Source organism: Rhea americana, unplaced genomic scaffold, assembly GCF_003343005.1.
Source record: "Rhea americana isolate MKP2758 unplaced genomic scaffold, rheAme1 scaffold_77, whole genome shotgun sequence".
Classification (NCBI taxonomy): Eukaryota; Metazoa; Chordata; class Aves; order Rheiformes; family Rheidae; genus Rhea; species Rhea americana.
Window position 1 is genome coordinate 2,580,704 of NW_028186945.1, and position 27,200 is coordinate 2,607,903.

The following is a 27,200-nucleotide window of genomic DNA, read 5'->3' on the forward strand; positions in this document are numbered from 1 at the left end:
TTTAAGGCACTGTTTGGCCATTGCCATAAAACGTATCTTTGCAGTGAAAAAATTCTGCCTCTTCAGGATACGTAGGATTGTAGGATTATAAGATAGCAGAACATGTTTTAGTCTAAACCTCTCTGGCACAGAGTGCAGGAAGAGGCAGGAGAAGGTAGTCTGGAAGTGAAAACAATGAAAATAGTTTTGGGGGCAAGACAACTAGTAATCAACAGAATTATTTGTCTAGAGAGAGCAAAATATAAGAAAAGGGATTTTCACTTTTCTGCAAATAGTTCTGTGGGAAACTGGGAAAGACACAGCTCTGTCAGCTCTGATGTTGGAAATGCTCCGACTCAGGCAGTTAGACGACTTGGAAGCCATTCCATATATGTATTCCTTCCTAAGTATGAAAAGTRTAAACTGAAAACATTGACCACTAGAAATGAAACGTATGTGCTGAAGAATTGTAGTCATCTAGCAATTTTTTTCTAAATTGTGCAAGCTTGACTGTCATATATATCATTAAGCATCCTTCTGCAGAAAGGAATCTGGGAAGTGGTAACTTTACTGTTACCTTTTTAAAGGGATTAAGAAGAAGCATTCTTTTAAGGTCTTGTGTCTCTCCCACCCTGTGTTTATTTTTCTTCCTAGATGTGTCTAATTTTTTTACAGAATTTCTCATCCTAAATGTTTCTGATTGTAATTCTGAAATTCTGAAGTCAACTGGCTCTCCTAGATATTTTCCCTAGCTGTTATCTTTCTGGGATCAGTCTACTTGCCTCTGTCTAAATTTTTAGTTCGCTTATGCAATTAACATGAGGATATAGTGTATCTAAAACTTTTAAGTTTGAATTTAAATACTGAAGCCTAATTAGTAGATTCTTTACAACAACTTTGGGAGTACCTGCTTGGAATTTGAGGAATTACGGGATGGAGCCCGTGGGCTAAATTTTAACTACTTCTAGTATTTCCAGGAATTTTAGGAGCGTGTTTCTGTTTCAGTTGAGGGAGGGTCAGAGTGAAACAGTGCATGCAGCATATTTTCTATTATTTACTGCTTTGCTGGAAGGGGGGGGGTGGCCTTTTCAAATGGAACTTGGTGACAGCTGCTGCAATATCTAACTGTATTTTCACTCTGAAGACTTCACACATACTTCCTTTCTATGAAGAAATAAACTGCCTGTATAAAGGATATAAACCTCGACGAGGGAATACTTTACATTTTCTAAAACAAACTTTTTTAAAATTTTTGATCAAGATTACAGTATATTATGTTTTTTGAAATCTCTATTGGTGTGCTTTCTAATGGAAAAGCAAATTAACCAAAATATGTATTTGTAATTTTCTTCCTTATTCTATCCTGTTAYAAGTGAATTTCTCCTGCTTACCTACCTCTTCAAGTGTCATCCTACTAGACTATACAAAACTAAGGCAAATGATAAAATAGATTTGTAGTATGCTCATGAGCTAAGGCAAACATTTGGAAGAATTACTTTTTTTTTTTTTTTTTTTTAAGTAATGGTTAAAAATGCATACATACGTTTATTTATTACGACTAATTATTTTTTTCCTTTTATCTTACAGCAACGCACCTCTTGCTTTTTCTTCCAAAGTATGTTATATTAAGTTTCGTGAAGCATCGAGTGTTGGTGTGGCCCAGCATCTAACTAACACGGTTTTTATTGACAGAGCTTTGATAGTTGTGCCCTGTGCAGAAGGTTGGTATTTCAGATGTTCTTCTGTAATGTTGGTCTTTGTCCTGTCTGCTAATTGTTTTAAGCTTACCCCTTGTAAGGAGGTGTTGCTCTATTGTTATTTTATTTTACTGCTTTTTGAAAAAAAAAATCTTAAAACAGCATTGAAATTTGAATTAAAAATTCCTAATTATGTAGATTTAATTACAGTTAAGCATTAGGAAAAAAACTTGTTTTAAATTAGGATAATTCAGTTTTTCATAGCTGTCATATTCGGGGGGAAGGAGGTAAATAGGTAATTTTTTCCCTTTGATTTGATTTACATAGGACTTACTTCCAAACAAAGTTCTCACTGAAGTCAATGAGCACTGAAAGGATGAGGCATTTTGGATCTTAATGCATCTCTCTCTCTCTCTCTCTCTCTCTCTCTCTCTCTTTTTTTTTTTTTTTTTTTACACTGATTGGTTTTCCTGTTCTTTTAGACTGAATCCCAGTTTGTCATTTGTGTAGGGGTGCAATTTATGCCTTTGGCCATTTTAGCTCTTTCTAATTAAAAAATACGTTCTATTCATAGTGATGTTTACTGTTTGAATTAAAACGTTTAGCTGCTAGTTTTAAAAAATATTTCAGTTTTCCCTTCTTGTAACAGTGGAGAATACTACTTTGTGTGCAATAAAAAGGCTTTCTTGTGCATACTGGTACTCTTTTTGGTTTTGGGCATCTCTTGAAAAATGCAAGAATGCTTCCAGTGTAAAATATTTTTGTAACTTCTAACAAGATAAAAATATATGATGAGTACTAAATTTATAGATATTCATTCCCTCAACTAGCTTTGAGGCCCTACAGTTATAGCTGTGTTGAATTCAAGAGTAATACCTACTTTTAACATAATATCCCCAAAGATTTGAATATARTTCTATGAAGTATAGACCTAATATTACTAGAGTGTATGAAGGCAGGTGGTTGGAGTTATATAGAGCCCCATTGACTTCATTGGGATCGTTGTGGAATTAAGTGTCTGCCCATTTGAAACTGGGCTTGTTGCCTCTTTGGAGTGGAAACATTCCAACTGATGGAGTGAAGCTAAGTGTTAACAGGGTAGCTGTTTTGCCATGAAGAACAATGTTTAGAACGATTCAACAATAAGCTACAGCACGTTTAGAAATATCTGTTAGTAACATGGCTCTTACTGCAAGAATCAAGTTTTGGCTTAAAAAGTGGTGTTGACTTGGTCAACTTTACAGTGGTCCCAGAATATCTTTTTGCCTGCTTGCCATGTCATGCTCTGGACAGCATGAGGTTAATGCCCCTATAAAAATAATCTGGGCTGTTCCTGGCAAACTCTGACAAGTCTCCTAATTTCATAGTCCCTAAAACTACTTTAACTGAAGGTTATATTGACCTGGAATTCACTTTCTGTTACTAGCATGAGCATATGGCACATGTTTTTGTCTTTGTGAAATGTAGATTTTTAGTTGTTTTATGCCTTGTTTTGGGGGCCCTTTTGTTTTATTTTTTGAACTTATTCATAAGCTACAGAGAGGACATTACTGTATCTACTTGAAGGCTGGAAATGGGATTTGGGTAGGCAAAATGTATCTGACCAGACTCCGTATTACTGAAAGAATGCCCCCAAAGTAAATGACTATAAATGATTCAGGATCTTAGTTTTATGTTTCATCTAAAAGACTTTAACACTGGTTCAGTACTGCCAGAGAGGGAAGATTGCCGCCTAATGAATGAACAACACTTCCTGGGGTTTTGCTTGTGATGAGATCACTGCCTAACGTGATATGGCAACAGGCAGGTAAAGCTACATTTTCCTGTGTCTCTTGGTGGTAGACGATGACAGAAAGAAGAATAAAATCAAAGTTCTGAGAAATCCAGCCCCATTTGTAGCTGATGTGGAAATTTCTGAGAAAATGTATTATAGAACAATTGTCACTCTGTTCCAAATCATTCTAGATGCCAGAGATATTTATGCATGATTAGGTGATTGGGTTGTGAGATCAAAAGATCTTTTTTTTTTTTTTTTTAATGTCAGAGTGCTGTTTCCATGTAAATTTTACAGAAGCATTGATTTTAATTTGTAAAGATCTGAATTCACAAAGGTTTAACTTTCTGAAGAATCTACTATGTGGGGGGGGGGGAAAAGCCTGGTTTTGGAGACCACAATGCAAAATCTTTGACTCACTATGCATCGTATGATGCATTGTTAATGGGGTTAACAGAGTTTATCACAGGCTTTAAAATAGTAATGGCTATATTCTGCTGGGAGGTTAAATTCTATCCTGGCCAACAGTGCCAGTACTGAAATGTTTCATGCGTTGAATTGAACATAAAGAAAAGGTAAGATGGAATGCAGAAAACTTGGTTTTAAATACCATAATAACATCTGAAATTTAGTGTGTATTTAAATAGTGGTACATCAGGGAAATGTGAGGGGTTCATTGCACAATGAAAAGAATGTTAATTTTGTGACATTTAACAAACACTTTAACAAAAATGTAATTGTAAATGAAGTTTACATTATCACACTGTCAAAATGTGACTTCTTTTTTGTGCATCAGTGGGTTTTTCTTTAAATGTTATGCTTTGAGAAAGCAAAGGTTGAAAAATAACAAAGATGCCACCCTTATCATCATTCTAAACTTTATGTCCACATTATCTGGTAGATGGATTTTGACTATTAATTTGGTTTTGTATGTTTTCTCTGTGTGATATTTGTGCATTATTAGATGACTAGACTGGCCAAGGCAGACCTGTTACACTTGCCTGAGTTAGGCATTGTTTGCCATGCCACTAAACCTGCCGTCAAGTGAAACCTTCATGGGGGAAATGAGATCGAAGTCTGGCCTGCTGAAGATGGACGCCCTGTCTCTGTTTTTATTTTATTTTGCTTTCTTTCCTTTGTTTTTCTTTTTTTTATTATTTTGTCCCTTTATTGTTTTGTTTTGTTAAATCTCTTTCCCTTGTACTTGTGAACTGGTACTTCAGTTCTGTACAAATGGTGTTTTGTAAAGGGTTCAGTGTGTTTCATTTTGAAGTTGACCTGAAGCTGCTTATAGAATGGTGGATATTTTAGAATATGGTTAACTAAATTGTATGTTGTAAACTGGGGATAAATTTGCAGTACAATTAAGCATGTAAGTTCAGCAAATCAACAGAGTATGTCAGAAGACTGGAACAGTGAAAAATATTTCAGTTTTAAGGTTTTTTTCATATATTGTGCTTCATGAGTTTATTTTGGAAATGGACAGTTTAACCTGTAGTCTGGAGAAATCTACAAAATGAAGTCATGAATCTTACTCTGCCACTTTCTCATTACCAGCAGAGCAGTTTCATTTCAGATTGAGTGGCCTGTTTAAAAGAAGGCTTTGCATTTATATCAAGTACAAGGTATTTAAAATAACGATTTCTGAAATGGAACTTTCTTAGATAGTAGATATCATGACATACTTGCTTACTTCTGGTGAAATCTTGCTCCAGTGAGTTCAGTGGCAGTAAGATTTTATCCTTTTGTCTTCTGTAACTTGTAGAAAAACCCTTTACTGCTCATAAGTACAAATGCAGGCTGAGGTTTTGGTTGGACTGTATTATGTGAGGCACATTGTCTTTTAACACTGTTATTTGTGGGAAGATTGAATTGTTTCTCTGTGTGTGTGTGTATGTATGTATGTATGTGTTGCACTTTCCCATGCTCCAGTGGTGTCCTCTCCCCAGCCCCCCACGCGGAAAAATATCTTATTGGGCATCTCTTTCAAAAGCCCTGACATTTCCTGCTGGAGTGACTTAAAAGGTTATTATCCCTACATGTCTGTCTAGCTTCTTTCTTCTTCGGAGTGCTACCCTTGAAATGGAAGTGGTGGACTAGGGGGTGTGTCTGCTCCTCAAGCATCTCGCAGTATTAAGATCAATTGGTTTCACTTTCACACCACCAGACTGTGACCTGCAGCTGGGAAGAGCTTTGCTTCATGATCTCTGTTGGATTTAGCTGTGGCAGTTGAAGGGTAATTGCCAGTAGCTGTAATCTCTTTAGTCATTGCTGCTAAATCCAATAAGAATCATGAATTGGATCACACAGAAATCATTTAATTCTTAAGTGTGTAGTCCATGTTGATTTAAAGTAAAAGCAAAATAACAATTCCTGTAATTTTGTTTAGAGTACATGTGAACAGAAAATTTATGGGGTTTTGTTTGTTTTTTTTTTAATGAGCAAACTTACTTATTGCTGAAGCAGATTGTGGGGAGGGGGATTAAATATGTAATTTCAGTACAAACAGTAAAAACAGTATGTTTAGTACCTGCTTATCCCAGATAATTCCTCTGTATAGTGTCTGGCAAAATGGATTCAGATATGGGCTAAATTGACTAGGACTCTTAACTACTTTAAAAATACAAATAAGTAACAAACATAACTTAGGACAACCGTACTTTGTGTAAGAAGCACAAGGTGTTCCTAGGCAATGCAGAGTAGTCTGTGTTTGCTTTTGGATCCTTTTGCAAAGGAAAAGGTTGTATAAATAAACTATCATAGAATCCTTAGTTTAACTAAACACTCAAAAACCCCTAAGAAATATTTCCAAGGATATGATATATGTGACATATTTATTTTGTCTGTTTTCCCCTATTAGAAAATAAATATCTGTGTCATTTCCGTTCAACTTTTAAATAATAAGAGTTAAAACACTGAAGTAGTTATCCTTAAGCTGCAGTGTCCTAATTTGTTGTCATAACCCACATGTTTTGTTGCATATTTTTGTGAGCTTATATTCCTTCTAAAAATAAGTTTATGGAGAATTAGGAACAACCTTTAAGTTTCATAATAACTCTTGAGGTTATTTCATCTCATATTATTTATGGGGTTTTTGAAACTCTCTGAAGAGCAGGAAAGTAAATTTGCAGGTTATAATTCAGGTTTTCTCTCTTTCCCTTCCTCTCCTCTCTCCCTTTATTTTTCTGTTGAATTGTTGTTAAAAAGTTTGACCTGATCTTAAAAACTGGAGGGGAAACTTACAAAAAGACAGTATCTCTGAAAATACAGGAAGATACTCAAAACAGAACTGTCTGTAGAAATAGACACTTTATCATTCTTGAATAAAAGAAACAAGCAAATCTTTGTATGTGGCATGGAAATGACCAACTAGATTTTGTATTGAAATTAAAAAATTATGTAGTTGAGAGACCAGAGTATTCTGGAACTAATGTTACCAACTCATACTTGAAATACACAAATTATTCATTCTTTGAACTGCCATAATAATTTACTTATCTGGACATATTGAACAGATTACTTAAGCAAAATTTGAGCAAATAATTCCATTTATTTCAGTAAGATGACTCATGCTTAAAGTTTAGGCTTGTATTTAAGTAACTTGACTCACTGTTTAGTTATATGCCTAACTCAGTTCTTATTTACAAGGGCATTTAAGCATCTCTTAAGTTCATCTGCTTAAGTGCATACTGAATTTTATGTAAGTGCATACTTTAAATTAGGCATATACTTATGTACGTTACTGAGTACAGCTAAATTATAATGCAGTTGGACTATTTTAGGAGCCATTTCTGTCCTCGGATTTACTTCAGCAATGTCTCTTGACCATATAGTATTTTGCATGAGTATCCAGTTAATTACAAGATGCTGCCTGTTCAGGATAAGGTCTGGTTGCTAATGATCTGTTCATCAGTCATTCAAAAGCACTTAAGTATTTTGATTGTCAGAAATTCTAGTATATAATTGTATGCCTAATTTGCATGCACAGTTATTGTAATTGAATATTCAGAAGCCTGTTTAGCTACAAAACAACAGGCAGGATATGCAGCAAAGTACTTAATTTCTTGTGAGCAGTCAGGCAAACCCACTATATCTGCGATTGCATGCCTTGCTTCAAAATAAGACTGGTAAAGAGCTGTATCAGTGCTGAATATTGTGATTATGACTCAAATTCATGCTTTTTTTTTTTTTTTTTTTTTTTTTTAAGAAAAGCCATGGAAGACATTATTGCACAGTTAATTCTTAAGTGCTAATGATTTTATTATTTTTCTCCTTTAGATAGCAAATGACTTGGTTTGCTACATGTTAATGACCAAGGTGTCTCAAAACTTAAAAAAAATAGCTGTCTGTAAATAGATGTCATGAGACAAAAGTTGTTACTGTTGGTTTGTCTTTTCTATTACACCTCTGTTATATCTAAATTAATTTTAATTTATTTTGTCCTTTGGACTTATCTAATTGTAATTGAGTCCTGGGATAACGATCAGTAGAACAGTTCGCAATGCTTTTTTGGTTGTTGTTTCCTTTTGTTTAGGTAGTATGATTCCCGTTGGATTTAGTGGAACTTGCATAGTTAAAAATGGACAGTGTTTTGAAGTTTATCTCATATTTTGCTTTTTGATTAAAAATTTAGATATATTCATTTTAAATTCCTGAGGTGAGGGATATATAGTGAAATCATATTATTTGAATCAAAACAGTAGAAGGCACTGGCACAGTATGTATAGATTCCTTGACTTTTAAAACAGTGTTTAAATAAAAGCATTTATAGTAGTAAAATGTGTGAGATAATACCAAAAGGCTCAATTAGATAGAATATATACAGTTATGTCTGCTGTTTTAAATATATCTTAGATAACTAGTGTAATTCGAATTTCTTTCTACAGTTTTTCAGTTCAGTGTTTAGTATTTGTACCACTTTAAATCACTTTGCATTTGAAATTTAATAAACATACTTATTAGCTTTCTTAACTGTTAAATCACTTAAATATTGGAGATTCTTTTGTTTAATTTAGCAGTCAGTTCTAACCAACTTTGAATGAAACCTACATTTACTTCAGATTAGATACTACTTAAGATACTAACATGACAGGGAGAGTATGATGTGGTTGAAACAGTAGAAAATGCATGTTTTAGGAAAATACCCTTTGCTTAGCTGATCAGTTATGATTTTCTTCAATCTCAGTAAATTTACAACTAATTTGTCAAAATTTCAGATAAACTGAGATAACCTAGAATGGAAAACAGTATAGATCTAAACTTTTTTGCCCCCTCTCCCCCCATCCCCCTGCCCCCAAGTTCGCTTGTAGTATGGATTGTGTGGAGTCACAGTAGTATTTATTTTTATTTATTTTTACAGCAAAAGTAGTAGCATCACAGAAAGAAAAAGCACAGATTTCCATTAACACATACTTTGTTTTTTCTTTTTTTTTCTTTTACTGATTTGGTTATTTGCCATTTCTGGGGATTAAACTTTAAAAAATGTTCTTCTTTTCTGTATCTGATGTTCTGTGTGCTATTAGTGATGCAGCCAACACGAACGGTTGTCATGTGTAAAACAACTTTCGATCACCGCGAAAACACCGTCCTGGGAAAGCGTCCATGCTTGATATCGTTTGGTTCATGAACATTAAGTTTCCAGTACAGGTGACCCATAGCTCAAAGTGTTAAATAATTGTCTACATTATTCAGTTTTTAAAATAATAATCCATTAATGAGATTGCTAGTCTTTGAAGTTTTGCTCACTTTTGTTTTTCCTAGTAGAGCAGGGTAAAAGGAAAAACTTAAGTTCTTATTTATTTCTTTGTAAGGATCTGGTAGATAGATTCATTCTTATTTATTACCATTTTTAAATGCAAGGGTAATTGTAAAATCATAGCAAGTAACATCTGTGTAGTGTTCCAACTCTCTATAACGCTTTTATTTGCTTCTTCAGGTAAAATTCCAGATGAAGCCAAAGCCCTTTCTTTATTGGCGCCTGCTCCTACTATGACGAGCCTGATGCCTGGTGCAGGGTTGCTTCCTATACCTACACCAACCCCTTTGACTACAGTAAGTAAAATTCAGCTGCTGTTTGGTTTCTGGCTTCCTCTCTACTAGCAGCCTCTTCTGTGCTCAGAGCGCAAGAACTACGTAATCCGTGGATGTTACATGAGGATGTTACAGCTGTCTACTGTGGCTTGTCTTTCAAGGGTTAGCTCACAGTGGGTCTAGGAAGAGACAGTTAAAATGACATAACCAAAAGCAGTATTTACTTGAAAGAAGCGCCCAGGAAAAGTACTAAACGTATGTGGTCTTGAAAATACCAATTTGTGTACTATTAGAAAATACTTCTGTTATACAGCTCATTAGGCAGAAAGTCTGATTTCTCACACTGACCCCATGTAAAAATTCCCTGCCTTCCTTCAGTAGGGTTTCTAACTGCTTTAGCACATGCTGCTGGGGTTTTTTTGTAACAGTTCTTTGCTTTCTGGTAATCTGTTCAGATGTTAGGAAAACAGAGAGACAACAATTAGAAACACTTTCTTCCCCCCCCCAGTTAATTTTATGCATGTATTCAGTATGATATTAATGATTTTTTTCATGTTCCATGGATGAAAATTTTAAAAACAAAATCTCAGACTTCAGACTTCAGACTTCATCTTGCTTTAAGAAAGCAAGGCATTTTTTTGGTTGGATAAGAGCAACAGTGTCTGCTGCTGTATCAGTAGGTACTAGCTGTTGGCCTCTTGGACAGATGGACTCTGGGTAATGGTAGTCAACACAAGCAGGTGGAAGGCAGAGGCACTGCCCATGGAATGTCCCCTTACTATGCCACACTGTATTAAATAACCCTGTCATTGTGCCGCTGTTCCCTTTACTGTTAGATTTACTTCCCTTCAGCAGAAGCAGTAATTTGCTATGCTTGAGAATGGAGTAAGCTGCTCTGTGGTGAGCAATTTATGCTTATCATATAGCTTTAAAAATTGTTTTCATTACTTATCTGTCAATAGTGATGACAAATTACTTTTTTAATGTTGGAGTGTAAGTGACCAATCAGAAACCGCAAGATGAACTAGAAACATCAGATGCTTGTGTTAGGCACATAGTAGTAACATAGCACATTCAGATGTGGCTTCTCACACTGCCTATTACTAAGGCAGGATCTGTGCTAAGAAGGTTTATGGTCAGACCACCATCAGATGATTATGTGAAAAATCACGCTTCCATGATGATGATACATGATAATGGTGATGATCCCTTCCTTGGTTTTAAGTACTTGAGGAGAGAAAATTTGTAGCTGGAGCTTGCACTGCTAAAAGAATTTAATTTGAAGGCTAAATATCTGCTACAGGGCTTTTCTGGTGCAGCAGTACTAGCAAAACATTGTAGTGTATTCTGTTTATAAGTTACAGAAAGATTTAGGATTTTGTTGATCATTTGTCAGACCAAGATATGCTGGGTTAGATTAACTGCGCATGTTTGTGAGGGGCTCTATCCAATGACCATAGCGTTTTCAGTGCATGTTTTGTCTTCATGCTTCTTCCTTCCTGGTTCTTATCAGTCTAAAAGCAAGATTGTTTATAACCAAAATAGATCGCTCCTCAGTAGTTCTTCATCCACTCGTAAGACTTGTAGTGGTAAAAATAAGGAAATTAGCAGTGCCTGAAAGCATTTAACTCAAGTTGACTGACTGCTAGCGCTAGAAGTTCCGTCCTGCAGATTATCCGATTGATATGCTACGTTCCTAGCCAAGCTTCTTTGATAAGGTGGTAACTGATAGCACATAGAAAATCTTAACTAGAAAGTTAGTTACGGGTAGATTTGATTTTAAAAAAGTACTTAACTGGGACCTTGCAGTTTAAAGTGTTGCCTGTATTCAGTAGGTGATTCTGCAGAAATACACAAGGCAGGCAATTATTACCAAGTGAAGTATCTCCCACCAATGCACAGTTGAAAAGAATATTTTGTTTTTGTGTTTTCTAGCTTGGTGTTTCACTTGGCACTTTGGGGGCTATTCCAGCAGCAGCATTAGATCCTAACATTACGGCGCTGGGAGAAATACCACAGCCACCAATTATGGGGAATGTGGACCCATCCAAAATTGATGAAATCAGGAGAACAGTCTATGTTGGAAACTTGAATTCACAGGTAGCTTGCTTTTCTTGATACTGGAAATACTAACGTAGAGCTTAATATGAAGAACTATAGTTTATAAGTTATAATCTTAAGTGTTAAGAATTTTCCGTAGTTGATGACAATAGGAACGGAAGCAAAATTTGGTGGTGTTTTGAATTCTGAGTGCTACTGCAATCAGGTCAAATCAGACCATGTAATTCATTCTAGCAGGATGCTGGGAATATCACACTAGCTGAATTCAAGAAACATGCTTATGATGGTGTGCGCTGATCAGGTGTCTAACTGGGAAGTGTTAGCTGAGCAGTGCCTYAGAAGTCACGAGATTGTGGTAGCTGCCCCCCACAACACTTCACTATTGCTTAAGTACAGTTAGAAGAAATTCATCTGCTAAAGTACAAGAAATTGGCTGTGGCAGAAGGATAGCAGTTTGTCTTAAAGTTGCAAAATTAGCATAAGCAGCCTTTTGTTTCTTTGAAAGGAAAGTTTTAATATGGCAGCCATTATTGATTAAGGGTTAGTTGAAAATCTGTTTGCTCTTGACTGATGGCTGTATAAATATTTGATTGGGGGGGGGGAGGAATTTTTTGACTGTTGAAGAAGCTACTAGACTRTTAAGAAGAGTGCTGTTGGTCCTAATAGAACAAAACTAATTGCAAACTAGTAGAACCGCAGAGAAAAGCAAGGCTTTGTAATATTCTTTCAGTATATTATTGTATTGATCAAAAACACAATCAATAGCAGAAATAGCTTTGACATAGGTACACAAGGAAATTCTTTATCAGTTATTTCCATGAGGTATGTGAAAAGTACAAAATCCTGTGCAAGTGCGTTTATAATCTAAATGTAGGACTTCAGGACTTGTGGTTGCACTGTTTTAAATCATAGTATACTCTTGAGATTGCTAGAATAAAAAAAAAAATCTCTCTCTTAAAGTGTAATATTACCAGATTCGTGTTGCCTATGTAGTAATGGTGAAATCTCTTTCCAAAATCTATAGCTCTTATGTTACGGGATACTTTAAATAAATGGTTTTCATTATGAATTTTACTTCAGCTGAGCTCTTTGACTCTTTTTAGACTACAACAGCAGATCAGCTGCTTGAATTCTTTAAGCAAGTTGGAGAAGTCAAATTTGTGCGAATGGCAGGTGATGAGACACAGCCAACACGATTTGCTTTTGTGGAATTTGCAGACCAAAATTCTGTTCCTCGAGCTCTTGCCTTTAATGGAGTTATGTTTGGAGACAGGCCTTTGAAGTAAGAAATTAATTATCTGTTAAATATTGAATGTGAGATTTCTTAGTATCCTTACGCATTTATGACACTGATGTGCTAGAAACCATGATGAACTGTTTTTAATGTAAGGACTTCTGATTAGCAAACTATCTCGCTTTTGTAAACTCCAATTTCAAGATTGAAAATAACCTTCTCTATGAATATGGTATAGAGTAAAGTATATCTATATTTGATTGTGTGGTAGTGACAGTAGATAACAGTCAGAGAATCTGTAAAGTCCTTTGCTCTAATTAAGCATTAAATATAATGGATATGTGATTAGTAGGCCTTAATGTACAGATTTGATCTGTACTACAGAAATAGATTTCTAGACTCCTACTAGAAAATATTTAAACCTATATTTGTGTAAATTTACGTAGAAATGGTGTGCAACATATACTTCAAAGTGGCAAGATTTGAAGGCAATAAAAGCCAGATATTTATATTTGGATATTTAGATAGAGCAATTGAGTGTTAGGAAGAAGTTTCTAGTCATAAGTGGAAGTTCAAGTATTTACTTTCTTACTTGTTTTTCATTTTCCCTCTTTGAGTATTTGTGGATTGAAGTTTGTTTCTTTATTTGTTTTGTTCCTTAATGTAGAATAAATCACTCCAATAATGCCATAGTGAAGCCTCCTGAAATGACACCACAAGCTGCTGCCAAGGAACTTGAAGAAGTGATGAAGAGAGTAAGAGAAGCCCAGTCTTTCATATCTGCTGCTATTGAGCCAGGTAGGTATACTATTTTCACTATGTACCAGGCATGTTCTGTGTGTATCTTGGCACATGCTTTTAAGAGCAGTTTCAAACACAGGAAAAGGGTACTCAGAGTGTACGATATGTTTGAAAAATATGTAAATAATCAAAATTGTCTTTATGCAACAAGGCAGTGGAATATGGTTAACTTTTTATTTCATTGTATCTTATTTTCAGATATTTACTTACTGACTGCATTCAAAAATAAGTCAGTGCTAAACCATATAATAGTATTGGTGCTTTTTAAGTTCAAAGTACTTTACAAACACTTAAAATGAATTGCTTTATGTTTTATTTTGTTCTCCTCTAGCACACATTAAAGCCATAGTTTTATGATCAGAAGGAGCTAGCATGCTACTAAAAGCAGGAATGTTATACTTTCCTTATCTTCTGCAGGTTAATTTTGTCCCTGTGCTACACTTTTTTTTTTTTTTTTCATGCTGGCTCAAGACTATGTGCATCCTCATAGGAAATGGGATCAGAGAATGAATCTGGGTTAAAACGTCACATATTTTAATGGAGTTTTTTYGCCTAGATTCGTTCCCTCATCCCTGTAAACATTGAGATGTTAGGGCAAGGAGGAAGGTGTTGGTGGGTTGAGAGGTTAGACCGCCGTGTTAGTGCTCATTTATGCTAACTCAAACTGATTGCAAAACCGTAGCATAAAAAATTCTCAACTTGTTAAACTTGGAATTGAGATTATGCTTTTTCTTTCAATCAGTGAGATTTTATTGTTCTTATTAACAAACTTAGACTTTAACTTACGTAAGTTAGATAGATCTTTTTTTTTAGAGTTGGAAGAAATATAACTCTAAAGTTTCCTCAATGTTAAGCAGCAGAATAACAGTCTTCTGGAGTCTGAACCAAAGTCTGCCGAGGTCACTGGTAAGCTTTCCACTGACTTCATGGCCTTTGGATCAAACTTTCCACCCCCTTCTCTCCACTCCTTCCTCCCCCAAAAGAATATTTGAGGAGTGAAACATTAATATTTGTACAGTAGTTGGAATATTTAAAAGTCTATAAAGTACTAAATACTGTTTACATTTTATGCACATTTTCAAAATTACACCCTCTAAATTTATTCTTCTCAGGATATTAAAAATAAAAAGTATTTATATTAAATAATATACCAAGAGGAGAACATGTTGTAATCTTGTTCATTGTGGCAGCAACATAAATCCCATTCCTGGTAGAGCTAGCTGTTTATAATTATCTGGTTTATGTGTACTGCTGCAGGATGGCTGCACTCAACGAGTATATGCAATGACTTTCTTGGATGTTTCTGAAGGATATTTGCAAAGAAGAAAGATGTGCAGAGAGTAGGCCCCTTGCACTTTATGTGGTACATTCCACTTGTGCCAGATTGTTAACTGGGATCTTTAAATGTTCTGAGCTTACACTGCAAAGTGGTTTTTTCCTCTCAGAGTCTGGAAAGAGCAGTGAAAGAAAAGGCGGTCGATCTCGTTCCCATTCTCGTTCAGAATCCAGGTCTAGTTCAAAATCCCGATCTAGAAGGAAAAGATCACACTCAAAGCACAGGTAGGTGTATTTTTTCTTTTGGACATGGAGATCATGTTATTTCTCTTGCGTGGTGGTGTTTACAGAGATTTCTTATTTGGTTATGAGACCAGAATCACTGTGGAGAGCACTAATTACTTATACTAACCACATTAGAGCAGCTAGGAGCTTTGTGTCTGAAGCGATACTCTTTCCCTCAATATGCTAAACACATTCAGGATTATTTTTGGTTAAAACAAATTAAAAGGTACAATTTGTGCCATGTAGCACAACCTTATTTCATTTTGTGACTTCTGTATTTTAAAAAGCAATATTTATCTGGCTTTTGTGGGTGGAACATTTTTTACTGTTAGTACCTGGAACAGATATGTTGGCTGGTCATTTGACTGGTAGAAAATTCCTGATTTCCCAAATTTCTAAACATCTAGTTAACAAATGCCGTATTTCTATTTACTGTACTGTAAATGTAAAGCTAATTTTTTTAGAACCTAAAAGATAATGGTTTTGGAAATGGTTTTTGATTCTTCAGAGTTTGCTTCATTAAATTTGTTCAGATCTGAGTAATTCAGGAACAAGCTTTGAACATGTGAAGAAAATAAAGGCTGTATTGCCCTTGAAGGTTATCCATTAACTCTTTTCTCAAGAATGAGGCAGTCTTCCTGTGTGACTCTTAGCAAACACTTCATGAAATTGCAATTTGTAGCCTCTGAATGTGAGGAATATCTCCTGAGCATTTGCCTAGTCAATCTAAAGATGTTTGGCTACATCAAATAGCCAAAAAAATACCCCAAACCCTCAATAAAAACTCAATATGTGATTGATAATTTACATTTTAAAAATTTGAATGTGGTCAGCAATGCAGTGACAGCTCTGCTACATGTTTGTCTTTTCACAGGGCAGCTAGAATTCTTTTACATACAGAATAGGTGGCCAGAGGTGTTCCTCTACGCACCCTATCAGTAATATTAGCACAGAAATATGAACTAAGTGTAAACTTTAATTTTGTAATAGTAGGACTCTGCATGTTATCTAATGACAGCAAAATATTGGGGTACTTTTTTAATGCTGGAAGAAAGATTTGGTCATTTCTTATTTCATGCTTCTCTGCTCTTTCCCTAATTCAGGACATAATTGATAAACAATCTTTGTTTTGTGCAATACATAACATTGTAGTAATCTTCATATTATTTTGTGAAGAGCAAACCAAATTGTGTTTTAGAAGATAAATTTGCATTTTTCCAGAAACCCTATGCTATGAACAGTTGTTGATAATTATGTTTTGGGTTGTTTTTTTTGGCAGAGATGAGTTTTTCTGTTTGTTTTTTTTTAATGATTTACTGTTGCTACTGTCAGTTTTGAGTACATACTGAAAAAAGGATGCTCTGATTCATTGAGGTAGTTTTATCCCTAAGAGTAACTTCCTTTATCGCTTGCCTGTTCTTGTGGTCTATAATCCCCCAAACTCCTTTCATTTCTATTATATATATTTTTATTCAAGAGCTTATTCTGACTAAATTAATCTACTCTGTAAATAATTTGTACTTCTAAATCGCCATGTGAAGCAAGCTATAGGTAAAAAAAAAAAAAAAAAAAAAAAAAAAAAAAAAAAAAAAAAAAAAAAAAAAAAAAAAAAAAAAAAAAAAAAGGAAAAATGGTTTGCTCTTGGTATATCTTACTCTGTCTGTGCATCTTGAGCTGCAGAAGACAGGTGGAGCTGGTATTTTGTGTATCTTCCTGTCCTTCAGGATTTATTGGGTAATAAACATGGCCTTTCTGTCTTTGGTAAGTTTAATATAATAGTACCTTGGCCTCTTGAACAAGATATCTAATGAGGTGCCTTTTGAAATTTAGTATTCAAATTCAGCTTTTTATTATTTTTCTAGGGGATATGGTCCTCCCAAAATCGGGAATATTTGGGGAAAAATATATAGTAATCTTAAAAGAAATTTTTTTGTTTTCTTCATTAACTCTGAGTCTATACTATATATGTTTATCAGAAGACTAACAGATTTCTACTGAAGTATTTGAATGTTATTTGCATTGTTTATTTATCAGGTAGTAAATACTCATTCTTTTTTGAGAATTCTGATAATTCAGTTGAAAGGGTTTGTGACCATGGGTTTGTGAAGGTAATCTGACTAAATGTAAACCACAGATAATGGTTCTTTTTTTTTTTTTTTTTTTTTGTTTGTTAAATTGTAGGGCTAGAGAACCAAACAAAAGGAGGCCAGTAAAGCCATCTTTCTTCAGAAACCAAGACTTCAGTACATGACTGGGCCTTGAGAATAAAAAAAATGTAATTAATTATTTTTACAAACTGTTAGCAATTGTTTGTAGTAGATTCTGTGAGGTATAGTTTATTAAGGACAGTTATCCTAATATGACTTGAATTGATATCTTACGGAATATTCACGAAGGTTATAGGATTTTTTTTAGTATTCTATGCTTTTCTTATGCTTTTGTAATAAAACTAAGTTTTATTTAACTGGTGTAATTTTGAAGGAGAGGGTGTGCACCTGCTAAAACTTCAAGTTTAGATATTTGTGAAAATATTGGTACGCAGTACAGTACTGAGCTGAAAACTGCATATTAATTTCCTTTGAGGCAATATTCATGTATTTTTTTTCTCCTCAGTTGACCTAATTTTTATGAAATTTCAATATTCAAGTATTTTTCTTCTGATGTTGTTTATGTAGAAGTCGATCTGGCAATAGATCACTTTCAAGACACAAGGACAGACGGAGATCCAGAAGTCCCCTGAAAAAACGGTCTAGATCTAGAGAAAGGCGGAAATCCAGAAGTCGTTCTCGTTCTCGGTGAGTATCCATTCCTAAGAAATGGTGTTGGTCTTTCCGTGAACAGTGTTGTGGGCTTTTTGTTTTTAATCTTTTGATAATTTGCTAATTCCTAGTAACATTACAGATTTATGGATTGTATCAATTGAACTTTGATTTTATAGTCTGCCTTTTGAAATTATTTGTTTGGTAGAATTCTATTCTTGGGAGTTTTTTTCTGTGTATACAATGATGTTGGACTTTCAAGCAGTTCCTGGATAGTTATGTGAGGGAATACTGTTGAATTAAGACCTGTACAGTCAACTGTCATTTTTCATGTGGGAGTCATTATTCTGCAGTCCATTTTACATAGTTACACTTCCTGTTAGAAAAGTATAAATTTACAAATTGCAGAGTTTGTCTCATTCTTGTCAAAATACAGAAAATATGTATGTATAGTAACTTAAGTGCAAGGTGAAGAAAGACATTCTCTCAAAGCGTAATGACATCACTCAGAAGATCATGATTTGTTTTAATTTTTGTCTCCCCCTTCCCCAATCTGTTTTCCAAATTTTTCTTAGCTGATCACCCTCTCCTTCGTGGCAAACGGGGATGGAAAAATTAAATATTGTGTAATTATTATTTTTTTAATTTGAGAGCCATGCTTTCTGTTGAGAATTTAATGTATATTATAGAAGTTGTTTTTAATTTTTATTAGAAAATTCAAAGATGGGTTTCTGTTTGGATTTTCACAGGGACAAGAAAAGAGAGAAAGAAAAGGTCAAGGAAAAAGAAAAGACTAAAGAAAAGGAGAAAGAGAGAGACCGAGACAAGGAGAAGGAGAAAGACCGTGACAGAGAGAAAGAAAGAGAGCGAGATAAAGAGAGAAATAGGGATAAGGACAAGGAGAAGGACAGGGACAGAGACAAAGAGAGAAACAAAGATCGAGAGAGAGTCAGAGATAAGGATAGGGATAGAGACAGGGAAAAGGAGAAGGACAAAGATAGGGACAGGGACAAGGAAAGGGAAAAAGACAAAGATAGGGACAAGGAAAAAGATAGGGAAGACGTAGACCAGAACAAAGAAAAAGAAGGAGATGCTGAGAAAGAGGGGGAGAAGGACAGAGAGAAAGCGAAGGACAAGGAGGGAGATAAGGACAAAGGAGGGGACAAAGAGAAGGACAGAGACAAGGAAAAGGAGAAAGATGGGGAGAAGGAGCGAGAAAGAGAAAAAGAAAGAGATGATAAAAAGAAGAAAGAGAAGAGATCCAAAACACCTCCAAGAAGCTATAGTTCTTCAAGAAGATCTCGTAGCTCTAGCAGGTTGGTTGTTCAGAATTTTTTTTGTTGTTGTTTTGTTTTGGTGGGATTTGGGTTTTTTTTGGAGGGGGGCAGTTTTTTGGACCTGTTGGTACAGTGAAGCACTGTGACATACACATATCATAATTTTCATGTGTCAATATTAGTTTTTCTTATTAATTCAGTTTGTATTAGTTCTGTTTTATAGATTTCCCTGTAAGATAAAAGATAAGATCTGTTGTAGAGTTCTTTATGATACCTGGTAGCATACAGTTTCTTACTGGGCTCCTGATACTTGCCTTTCATGTAACTGCTATTGTGCCATTTCTATGTTTTAGAGCCAGCCAGAAGTTTTGTGAATCGCAAAAGCTGGAATGCGTAATTGTAGCTTTTGTGCTGTATCTGTGTAGTGGTTATCACATCTGCTTTACATGCTGAAGGTGCTGGTTCAAGCCCCAGTGGAACCAGCACCAGGAAATCTTCGGGAGGTTGGACTGGATGATCTCCCGAGGTCCCTTCCAACCTCGCTGATTCTGTGATTCTGTATTTTTTGGGGAGGGCAAAGTAGCTCAGCTGGGAAGAGCGTTAAACTGAAGATCTGAAGGTCCCTGGTTCAGGCCTGGGCTTCAGCAAGGGGAGAGTCCTTCGTGCTCCTTCTCTGGAGATATTCAAAGCCTGCCTGGATGCAACCCTGTCTAACATGCTCTAGGTGACCCTGCTTGAGCAGGGAGTTTGGACTAGATGATCTCCAGAGGTCCCTTCCAACCTTACCGACTCTATGATTCTTTATCTATGATTTGTCATCTTAAAGTTTAGGTTTTAACTTCCCTATTTTTCTTTGATGTTTCTTTCTGTCTACTTTTCTTGTCCTATATAGAGGTAATAGGAGGAGATCATCTTATTTTGACAGATGCAGGGTCTACATTTACATTGAATGAAGCTTTACTTGATCCATTTTGGCTTTATTTTAATACATGCCTCAGGATGTTTGCAACCATTTATTTAATGTTCAGGCTTTAGTATAGCAACTTCAGCAAATTCTGTTTACCTGTATAGAATAGCTGTTTTGTTAAATATTGATGGTTCTGATTTGTGTTTATTGGACTTCAGTGTGTTGTATAATAGTAAATATGCTTGTTGAGTTGAACATCTAGGAGACTAATAAATACTAACTTATCCGTATTTTTTTTTTTTTTTTTTTGGTCAACAGCTCATTTTGCACTACTTGATTTTAATCCAACAAGCACACTGATTCTCATGTATTCAGGAGATAAACTTAGGTCATGCTGAACTGAGACTCAAATGATCTTAAATTTCTGATGTTAAACTGAAGTTTGTGTTGTTCAAGTTATGCCTTTGCCTTAGTGTGATTCGTCATTCATTTGGATTCTTTTCCTGATTAAAGAAACTGTTATTTAATGTAATGTTACTGATTCCAGTGTGTTTCCATTGATACCAGATGTAAATATAAGCATGTGAGGATAAACATAAAACTGAAATCTGAAAAGGGGACAACTTTTCAGCTTTCCTCTTCCATTCTCCCCTTTCACTTTGAACTGAAACATACACAAAGCCTAATGTATCTTGCTTTGTACAATTCATGTATTGTTGGTGATACAGGATATTAATCTCCAGAAATATTTGTTTAGTCAGTTGTCATGTCAAATAATTCTAAGAGCTTTCTGATTTTTATACAATTCCTGAATTTATTATTTTCCTAATTGCTGATCTTGAGTTTCTTGGTCCTGCAGAGAAAGGCGTAAAAGGAAGAGCAGAAGTCCCTCCAAGTCTCCTAAAACATCCAAAACAACAAAAAGAAAATCTTCACGAACTCCCTCTCCAAGAAGGTAGGTTTGATGTAAACATGAAAGTTACTAGATAGTAAAGGTGGAAAAAGTGGTAATATCAGCATTGTTAAATGAACTGGTTCATTTTCTGTTTCTTCTAGATGTTTTTGTTATGCAAGCAGCTGGTTGATAACAATCATTCACCTTCTAAGGAAAAGTTCAGTCTTTTTCAATAGTAAGATGGATGCAGATACTATATGGAAAACAATTCGGGAAATATTTTCATTGATTTACTGCATTTGCAGATGATTGCAGCTAGTTAGTATGATGAGGTTTTGAGTTTTACAATAATAAAGTTTCATGGATTTGAGCTCTGGAATGCTTTAAACTAGAACTTTTAAAATCTGTCAGTGATCAAATTGCTTTGCTTCAAATCCATACAAGCCCTCCATCAAATACAGTATGGTTCGCCTTTTTCTTTGCAAATAGGGTGTATTTTGAACACTTGCATTCTTTAGCTTTACTCGTTAAAAAAAAATGCTTCCTTCTTATATTTTGAGGGTTTTGTGAAAATTCCTGCTGATGAGAGAACTGTTTGCAATTAAGTGGCTTGCAATTAAGTTTCTGAACTGTGCAAATTACTGTACAGTGCACTTGACATATGCATTGGTAGTAATTTATTGTTCCCAACTTCTAATTTGAGTAAAAATTTTCTTAAGCAGAAACAAGAAGGAAAAAAAAAGAGAAAGGGATACAAATAATGAAAGAAGAGAAAGAGAACGCTCCACCTCCAAGAAAAAAAGTAGTAAAGAAAAGGAGGGAAAGGAAAAATCTGACAAAAGCACCACTACTTTGAAGGTAAGCTCTGTGATCAAATGATACATGGAGTGGAGTGCTATAAGTAGAGTGATTATTGGAATTCCTTCCCTTTTTTCCTTTTCTTTCCTCCCTTTTTTTCCCCTTGTTTCTCTTCCACCTCCTCTTATTTCATTTTGCTTCTCCTTCCCCCTCCCCCTTTTCCCTTTCTTTTCTCTACCAGAGAAAAGAGAGAAACTTGGGTTTAGCTCTTGCCATCAGGAGACATGAATCATTCTCCAAATGATGGTAGTAGGCCCATTTGATTACATTCCCTCTTTGAACCTTACTTGGCCTGTAGGAACTTGTGTGAATAGGTTATAGAAATACTTTGTTTTGGTTTCTGTCGTTCTTCTTCTGTTCTATGACATATGTTAGAAGTTGTCTGGCTGCCTATCTGAAGGAGCAGGCAGGAAGCAGATTGTGTAGGTAAGCAGCAGAATTCAGGGATAGCTTGGCTATCAATCTTAAAAAGATTATTCTTACAAATTTTCATTCTGCAGTTCAGCCTCTCTCTGGCAGTTTTGGTCCTGGGCTGCATGTAGGATTCTGCTGGAAGTAGAGCTGAAAAGGTAGATTTGGGAAAGAGAAGCATGGAACTTTCCCGTACAAAGTAGAAGGTGATGTGATTAAGAAAAGAACATCTTCCAATTGCATAATCTTAAAATTTGAAAAGCAGCCCTCTTCGAAGAGTAGTTTGCACTCATAATTATTCAACTGCTATAAAACAGCTGACTCAAGTAATTGTGTCTGCTGGATACTTCAGTAATTCTTTTACTCAAGAATTCTTAAAATGTTGTGATTATCTGACCAAAAATGCAAAAGAAAAAAATAATCCTGCTTTATTTAGCAAGCATAATGAGATCTTGATTTCTGGAGCTACTTCTCATAGGTTCAATGATACTATTTTGTTTTATTTCAGTATTGATGATAAAGACATTGTAGATCTCTTTAAGGCAAAGATTTCTGGAGTGACTCCTTGTTCTGAGTGCCTGACTTCAGCCACTTCAAAAGAAAGCAAGCTTTTTAAAAAGCAAATGAAAAAGCTGACATCTGTTTTTAAAAAAATAGCAGACACGAGATAGGCATGTAGAAGTTGAGACAATCAAAATATCAGGAGTTGCTTGGAAGTTATGTCCTGGAATGAGAGTGTGATTTCTTGGTAAAATAATTTTATCTTTGGTAGGACAAAGATCACACTAAGGAGGATGAGAATGCTGAGACTGACAAGGAAGTAGACAACAGAGATGTACAAAGGACAGATGAAGTCAAGCTGCAGCAGAATGGGAACTGTCAACCAAATGAAGAAAACCTCTCAGTTAGAGTAGAAGAGGTTTAAAGCAAAGAACGGACCTCTGACTCAACTAAGGAGTGAAATCCAAAGCTTTTTATTTCCCAGAATGAGGAAGAAAATGTCAAAGCAATCAACTTGAACATGTTGATAACATACTAGTAGCTCTTCCAATTCTTGTGATAGCTTTGTTGTCCTCTTGCTGTAAGCAAGAGAGCACGGACCAGTAGTTATACCATGAAAAGGCAAATGCCATCAAAACTATTCATCTCTGAAAATTCATGCATTTCCGTGATGGCTGTACTTATTTGTAAAATGATTTATGTTAAGTTTTGCCATAAGCTGTTACAAATAAGTAGAAACTGAATGATGTAAACCTGTACTATCCGAAAAAGCTGAAGATATGCATTGAAGGTTGTTTAAAATATTGCTTGTTGATGAATTTTGTATTGTTTTACCTTGTGGGTTAAAAAAGAATCCACAAAAACTTCAACGTGTACTGTTTGATGTGCTTGGAAATGGTGCATAAATATACACACTTTCTTTTGTAAATGACAACTACAGAAAAAGGGTTTTTAAATGTAAACAGTTTTACGGTTCTTATGTTAAATGCCCACTGACTAGTATGTTTTTCATTTGTTCACTGCTTGAGATTTTTGGGTTTTATTATTTAAAATAATTTCTTACTAATATCCCTAAAATGAGTATTTCTTTTAAAGTATTTGAGCAATGCATGCTACTTTTCTGTTCCTAAAAGGAACATTGCCATGTTATAGATTATAGGTTAGCTTTACTGGGTTATTTTGGGGTGGTTTTATTTTGTTATTTTCCTTTGTCCTTCCAGAAGCGAGCACATCTGTATGATATTATCAGAACTTACAGCTTCATTTTGAGCCGTACTGCAGTGTGTCTGTTCAGCTGCAAATAGTACAGGTGCCATTATGAAAACAAAATTTTCTCATTTGTTTAAAAAAAAATGGGAGCACAAGCAGAAGCTTTAGTGCCTTCTTAAAATGTGGTATTTTCTAGAAATGTATATGTGCTATTACTCATTTTCAACTAAATCTTACTTGATCTCTATTGCTATTTTGCCACCACCATACTGTAGATAAGAATGCAAGTGGTATGTCAGAACAGTTGTTTGATTCACTTGTTAAAATACTAGAGCTCCATTTTTACTTTTATTTTTTAGAAGAGATTTATAGATAAAAGCAAAAATGCATTTGGGGACCACCACTGTACAAAAGTAGTAGCTGAATACAAAGCATTCTTTTATCACCTGCATCAAAGACAGCCCTTTAAACACTTAATCTACATTTGGATGGCCTTAATTGTTAACCTCTCCATCATCTTCTCTTATAGCTGTTGGGTGGTATAAAAGGAATTGTATGCAAAGTTAGGGGGGAGAAATAGTTTGGAAAAAAGAAAAGATCTAATTTACACAGGAGTTATATGGTAGAGATTCTTTTTTCATTCTTTGGAGAGAAAACATGTTAGAAGAGAATGACACAAAGGAAATATTTTGTCAAGTAAAAACATGGCTTGTGCTCTCTGAACTAATTTCATTAGTTTCATCATTGTGACATTTCTTGAGAGTCATACCTTTAAAACTTACTTATACCTAAAATCAAGTAGATTATTTTTAATACAACTTAATACAATCAAATGACTTAATTGCCTTACCTCATGGGAAGAGTTATTTCTGCCAGTTTAAAAATCTGAATAGCTTATTAGTTTCTTGCTTTCAATTTGATTTTTTTTTCCTTTGCATAGTTAATTCTTATAAAATGTAAACATATTACAGGGAATGAAAAATTGCCCAGTTCATAAGGTAATGAATCCCAGTTTGATTGTGAAGCTGCTTAATCACTCTTCATTTTTGATAGGATTTAATGTTTCTCGCCACTGTGTACATTTAAGACTATAGAAAATGCTTTACCATGTAAAGTATAGACAGTCATTTTTGTGATGTTTAAGCCACATGCTGTTGGCTGGTAAACAGCTTATTCTGATAAAAGAATGACAAATCTGTATGCTTATAGAAAGACTGTGAAGGATTGTGTCTTGCAACAACAGCTGTCTTATTTATGATGTGTAAGTAGCATAGAGCAAAGAGATTGTTTGTATACTTGTTATCTTTGGTACCATTTCACTAATAAAATTAAGTATTTTAGAGGGAAGTTTCTGCTGATACATACTTATTAAAGGAATTGATTATCTGCTTTTATTCAAGAGGTTTCTTTGATTTGCAACGCAGATACTAGCAAAAAAAAATCAGTATCTTTTAAAAAGTATCTTTAAAAAGCTAATTTCCTTCTCCTTTGGGAGAAATTATTAGAATTCTTGCAATATATCATGTTTCAGTCAATATTAGTTTGATTTTGAGTTTTGTTATCCTGAAATTGCGTATCTCTATTATACAGCAGTTACAGAATGTATAAAAGATTGTGCATAGATAGCCAAGAAAAATGCCATTGAAAATTCGTAACTAAGGCTAGCAGCCTTACTAGCTAATTTATCACAGATGTAGTTACATATGCAGCATATTATTTTGTATTGTGTGAGATTTAATGGTTTTCTTAGAAAAAGTTTTAAAAATCCACAACAAACCCACACCAAGCCTTCTTTCCCTACAGATCCTGTGTTTTCTGTTTTTGCTTTGTGAATACTGTGGGGAGCTGTGAGGTTAGTTAATTTCTATCCCATCTTAGATGGTTTTCTTTTGGGTCCCTCTTCCTAAAAACCCTCGCTGGAGAATGGCTCTTCAGCAGTATGCCTGTCTGTGCGGCTGGCAGGATAGTGCAGCACAGTAATGACGTCTGTGCTTGCTCCGCCAGGGTTGTGCGTATCACCCGGTAAGTGTGTCCATCACTGGAAGTCCATTGCCTTTTCTAGCCAGTCTGTTTGCTGAGCTGCCGGGTCAGGCTGTTTCTTTTTGAGCTTTATAAATTAGATGAAATTGGGTGAAATTTTTAAGAACAGCATAGTTCACGAATCAGCCTTTGTTTAAAAGTGTTGCGACTCATAATTTTTCAGAGAAGCGGCTGTGTGGTGCAATTTTGCTCAAACACTTAAAGGGCRATGCAGAGGCCTCCATTAGTGACTACAGTTGTTTTACAGCTGCATTCCTGTACAGCAGATGGGACTTCTCCTCGCAATTTAGAAGAGACGGGAAAAGAAGACACCGTCTGGTGGGTAGAACAATGGGCCAAGCCCTTACTGGAGATGGCTATTGCTTTTATAAATTGATTGAGGACTGATGTTATGAAGGATGAACTTTGCAGATTGTGATAACTGATACGGTGGGTAAATAATCTGTTTTTTCAGATTTCATAAGGAAAATTTCTGTTGCGTTTCACTTGTTTAAACTAGAAGCATCTGAGAAATGCCTGAGATATCAGTGAGACACGGGTTCTGCCTACCCATTAATCACCAACTAATTTCTTTGATTTGCAATTTCCAATAGATGCATCTGAACTAGCTCTTAAGTTAGCCAGCTGGCTAATAGCAGCAGCCTGTCAACAATTTGGATCCAAAAATGAGCTGACCCTTCGAGTGCTTGCTGCTCAGAAGGTAAATTCTGCAGTCTGAATCATGCTTTTTATTGTTTGCCATTTGTTTGCTAGTGTTCTCCAACCTGGTTACATCCAAGGCAAGACCTAAAATTAATTTGAAACTCTGCAAGTCCGTTTGTAATGCGGAAGCTTCTCTGTATTGCCCTTAACTTGTTCTGATAATTTGAAATGGTTCCAGAATTTTAGATTTAGGGATTTGTGAGGTTTTCCTTTTTAGTCTAAGCAAAAGATAACAAGTAATGGCTACTCTGAATAATACAAATACTTATATACTGCATACCTGTCTTGACTACTGTTCTCAGCTTTTACTTTCATTCACCAGTATAACACTTAAAGGCAGTTAATGCTATAGTGATATGTATATCTTCTACTTTGATTTAAATCTGAAGCATGTCTGCCTGACTGTCTTCTTGTTAGCTTATAAAGAAACAAGATCAGAGCTTAATTTTGCTAGCTACTCATTGAAAAAAAATAAAAAKGATCATGAGTTTTGTAAATGTTAGTC

The 27,200-nt window shown here is 35.2% G+C and overlaps 1 protein-coding gene across 3 annotated transcripts in view; it reads left to right on the plus strand.

Moving 5' to 3' along the window:
* SREK1 (splicing regulatory glutamic acid and lysine rich protein 1) overlaps positions 1-25,300 on the plus strand; it is a 27,984-nt gene extending 2,684 nt beyond the window's left edge. Inside the window, exons 1-12 of one of the 3 annotated variants that reach the window (XM_085322415.1) lie at positions 1,663-1,700; positions 8,973-9,096; positions 9,386-9,501; positions 11,416-11,580; positions 12,645-12,823; positions 13,443-13,573; positions 15,022-15,136; positions 17,812-17,931; positions 18,645-19,211; positions 20,939-21,034; positions 21,694-21,832; positions 23,016-25,300. In XM_085322415.1, the coding sequence (XP_085178541.1) occupies positions 9,439-9,501; positions 11,416-11,580; positions 12,645-12,823; positions 13,443-13,573; positions 15,022-15,136; positions 17,812-17,931; positions 18,645-19,211; positions 20,939-21,034; positions 21,694-21,832; positions 23,016-23,168 (1,728 nt within the window). In that variant the 5' untranslated portion in view covers positions 1,663-1,700; positions 8,973-9,096; positions 9,386-9,438 and the 3' untranslated portion in view covers positions 23,169-25,300. Of the gene's footprint in view, positions 1-1,566; positions 1,701-8,972; positions 9,097-9,385; positions 9,502-11,415; positions 11,581-12,644; positions 12,824-13,442; positions 13,574-15,021; positions 15,137-17,811; positions 17,932-18,644; positions 19,212-20,938; positions 21,035-21,693; positions 21,833-23,015 lie in introns of those variants that run through there. The other 2 variants (XM_085322413.1, XM_085322414.1) reach the window with 2 other exon arrangements.
* Positions 25,301-27,200: the final 1,900 nt, after the last annotated feature.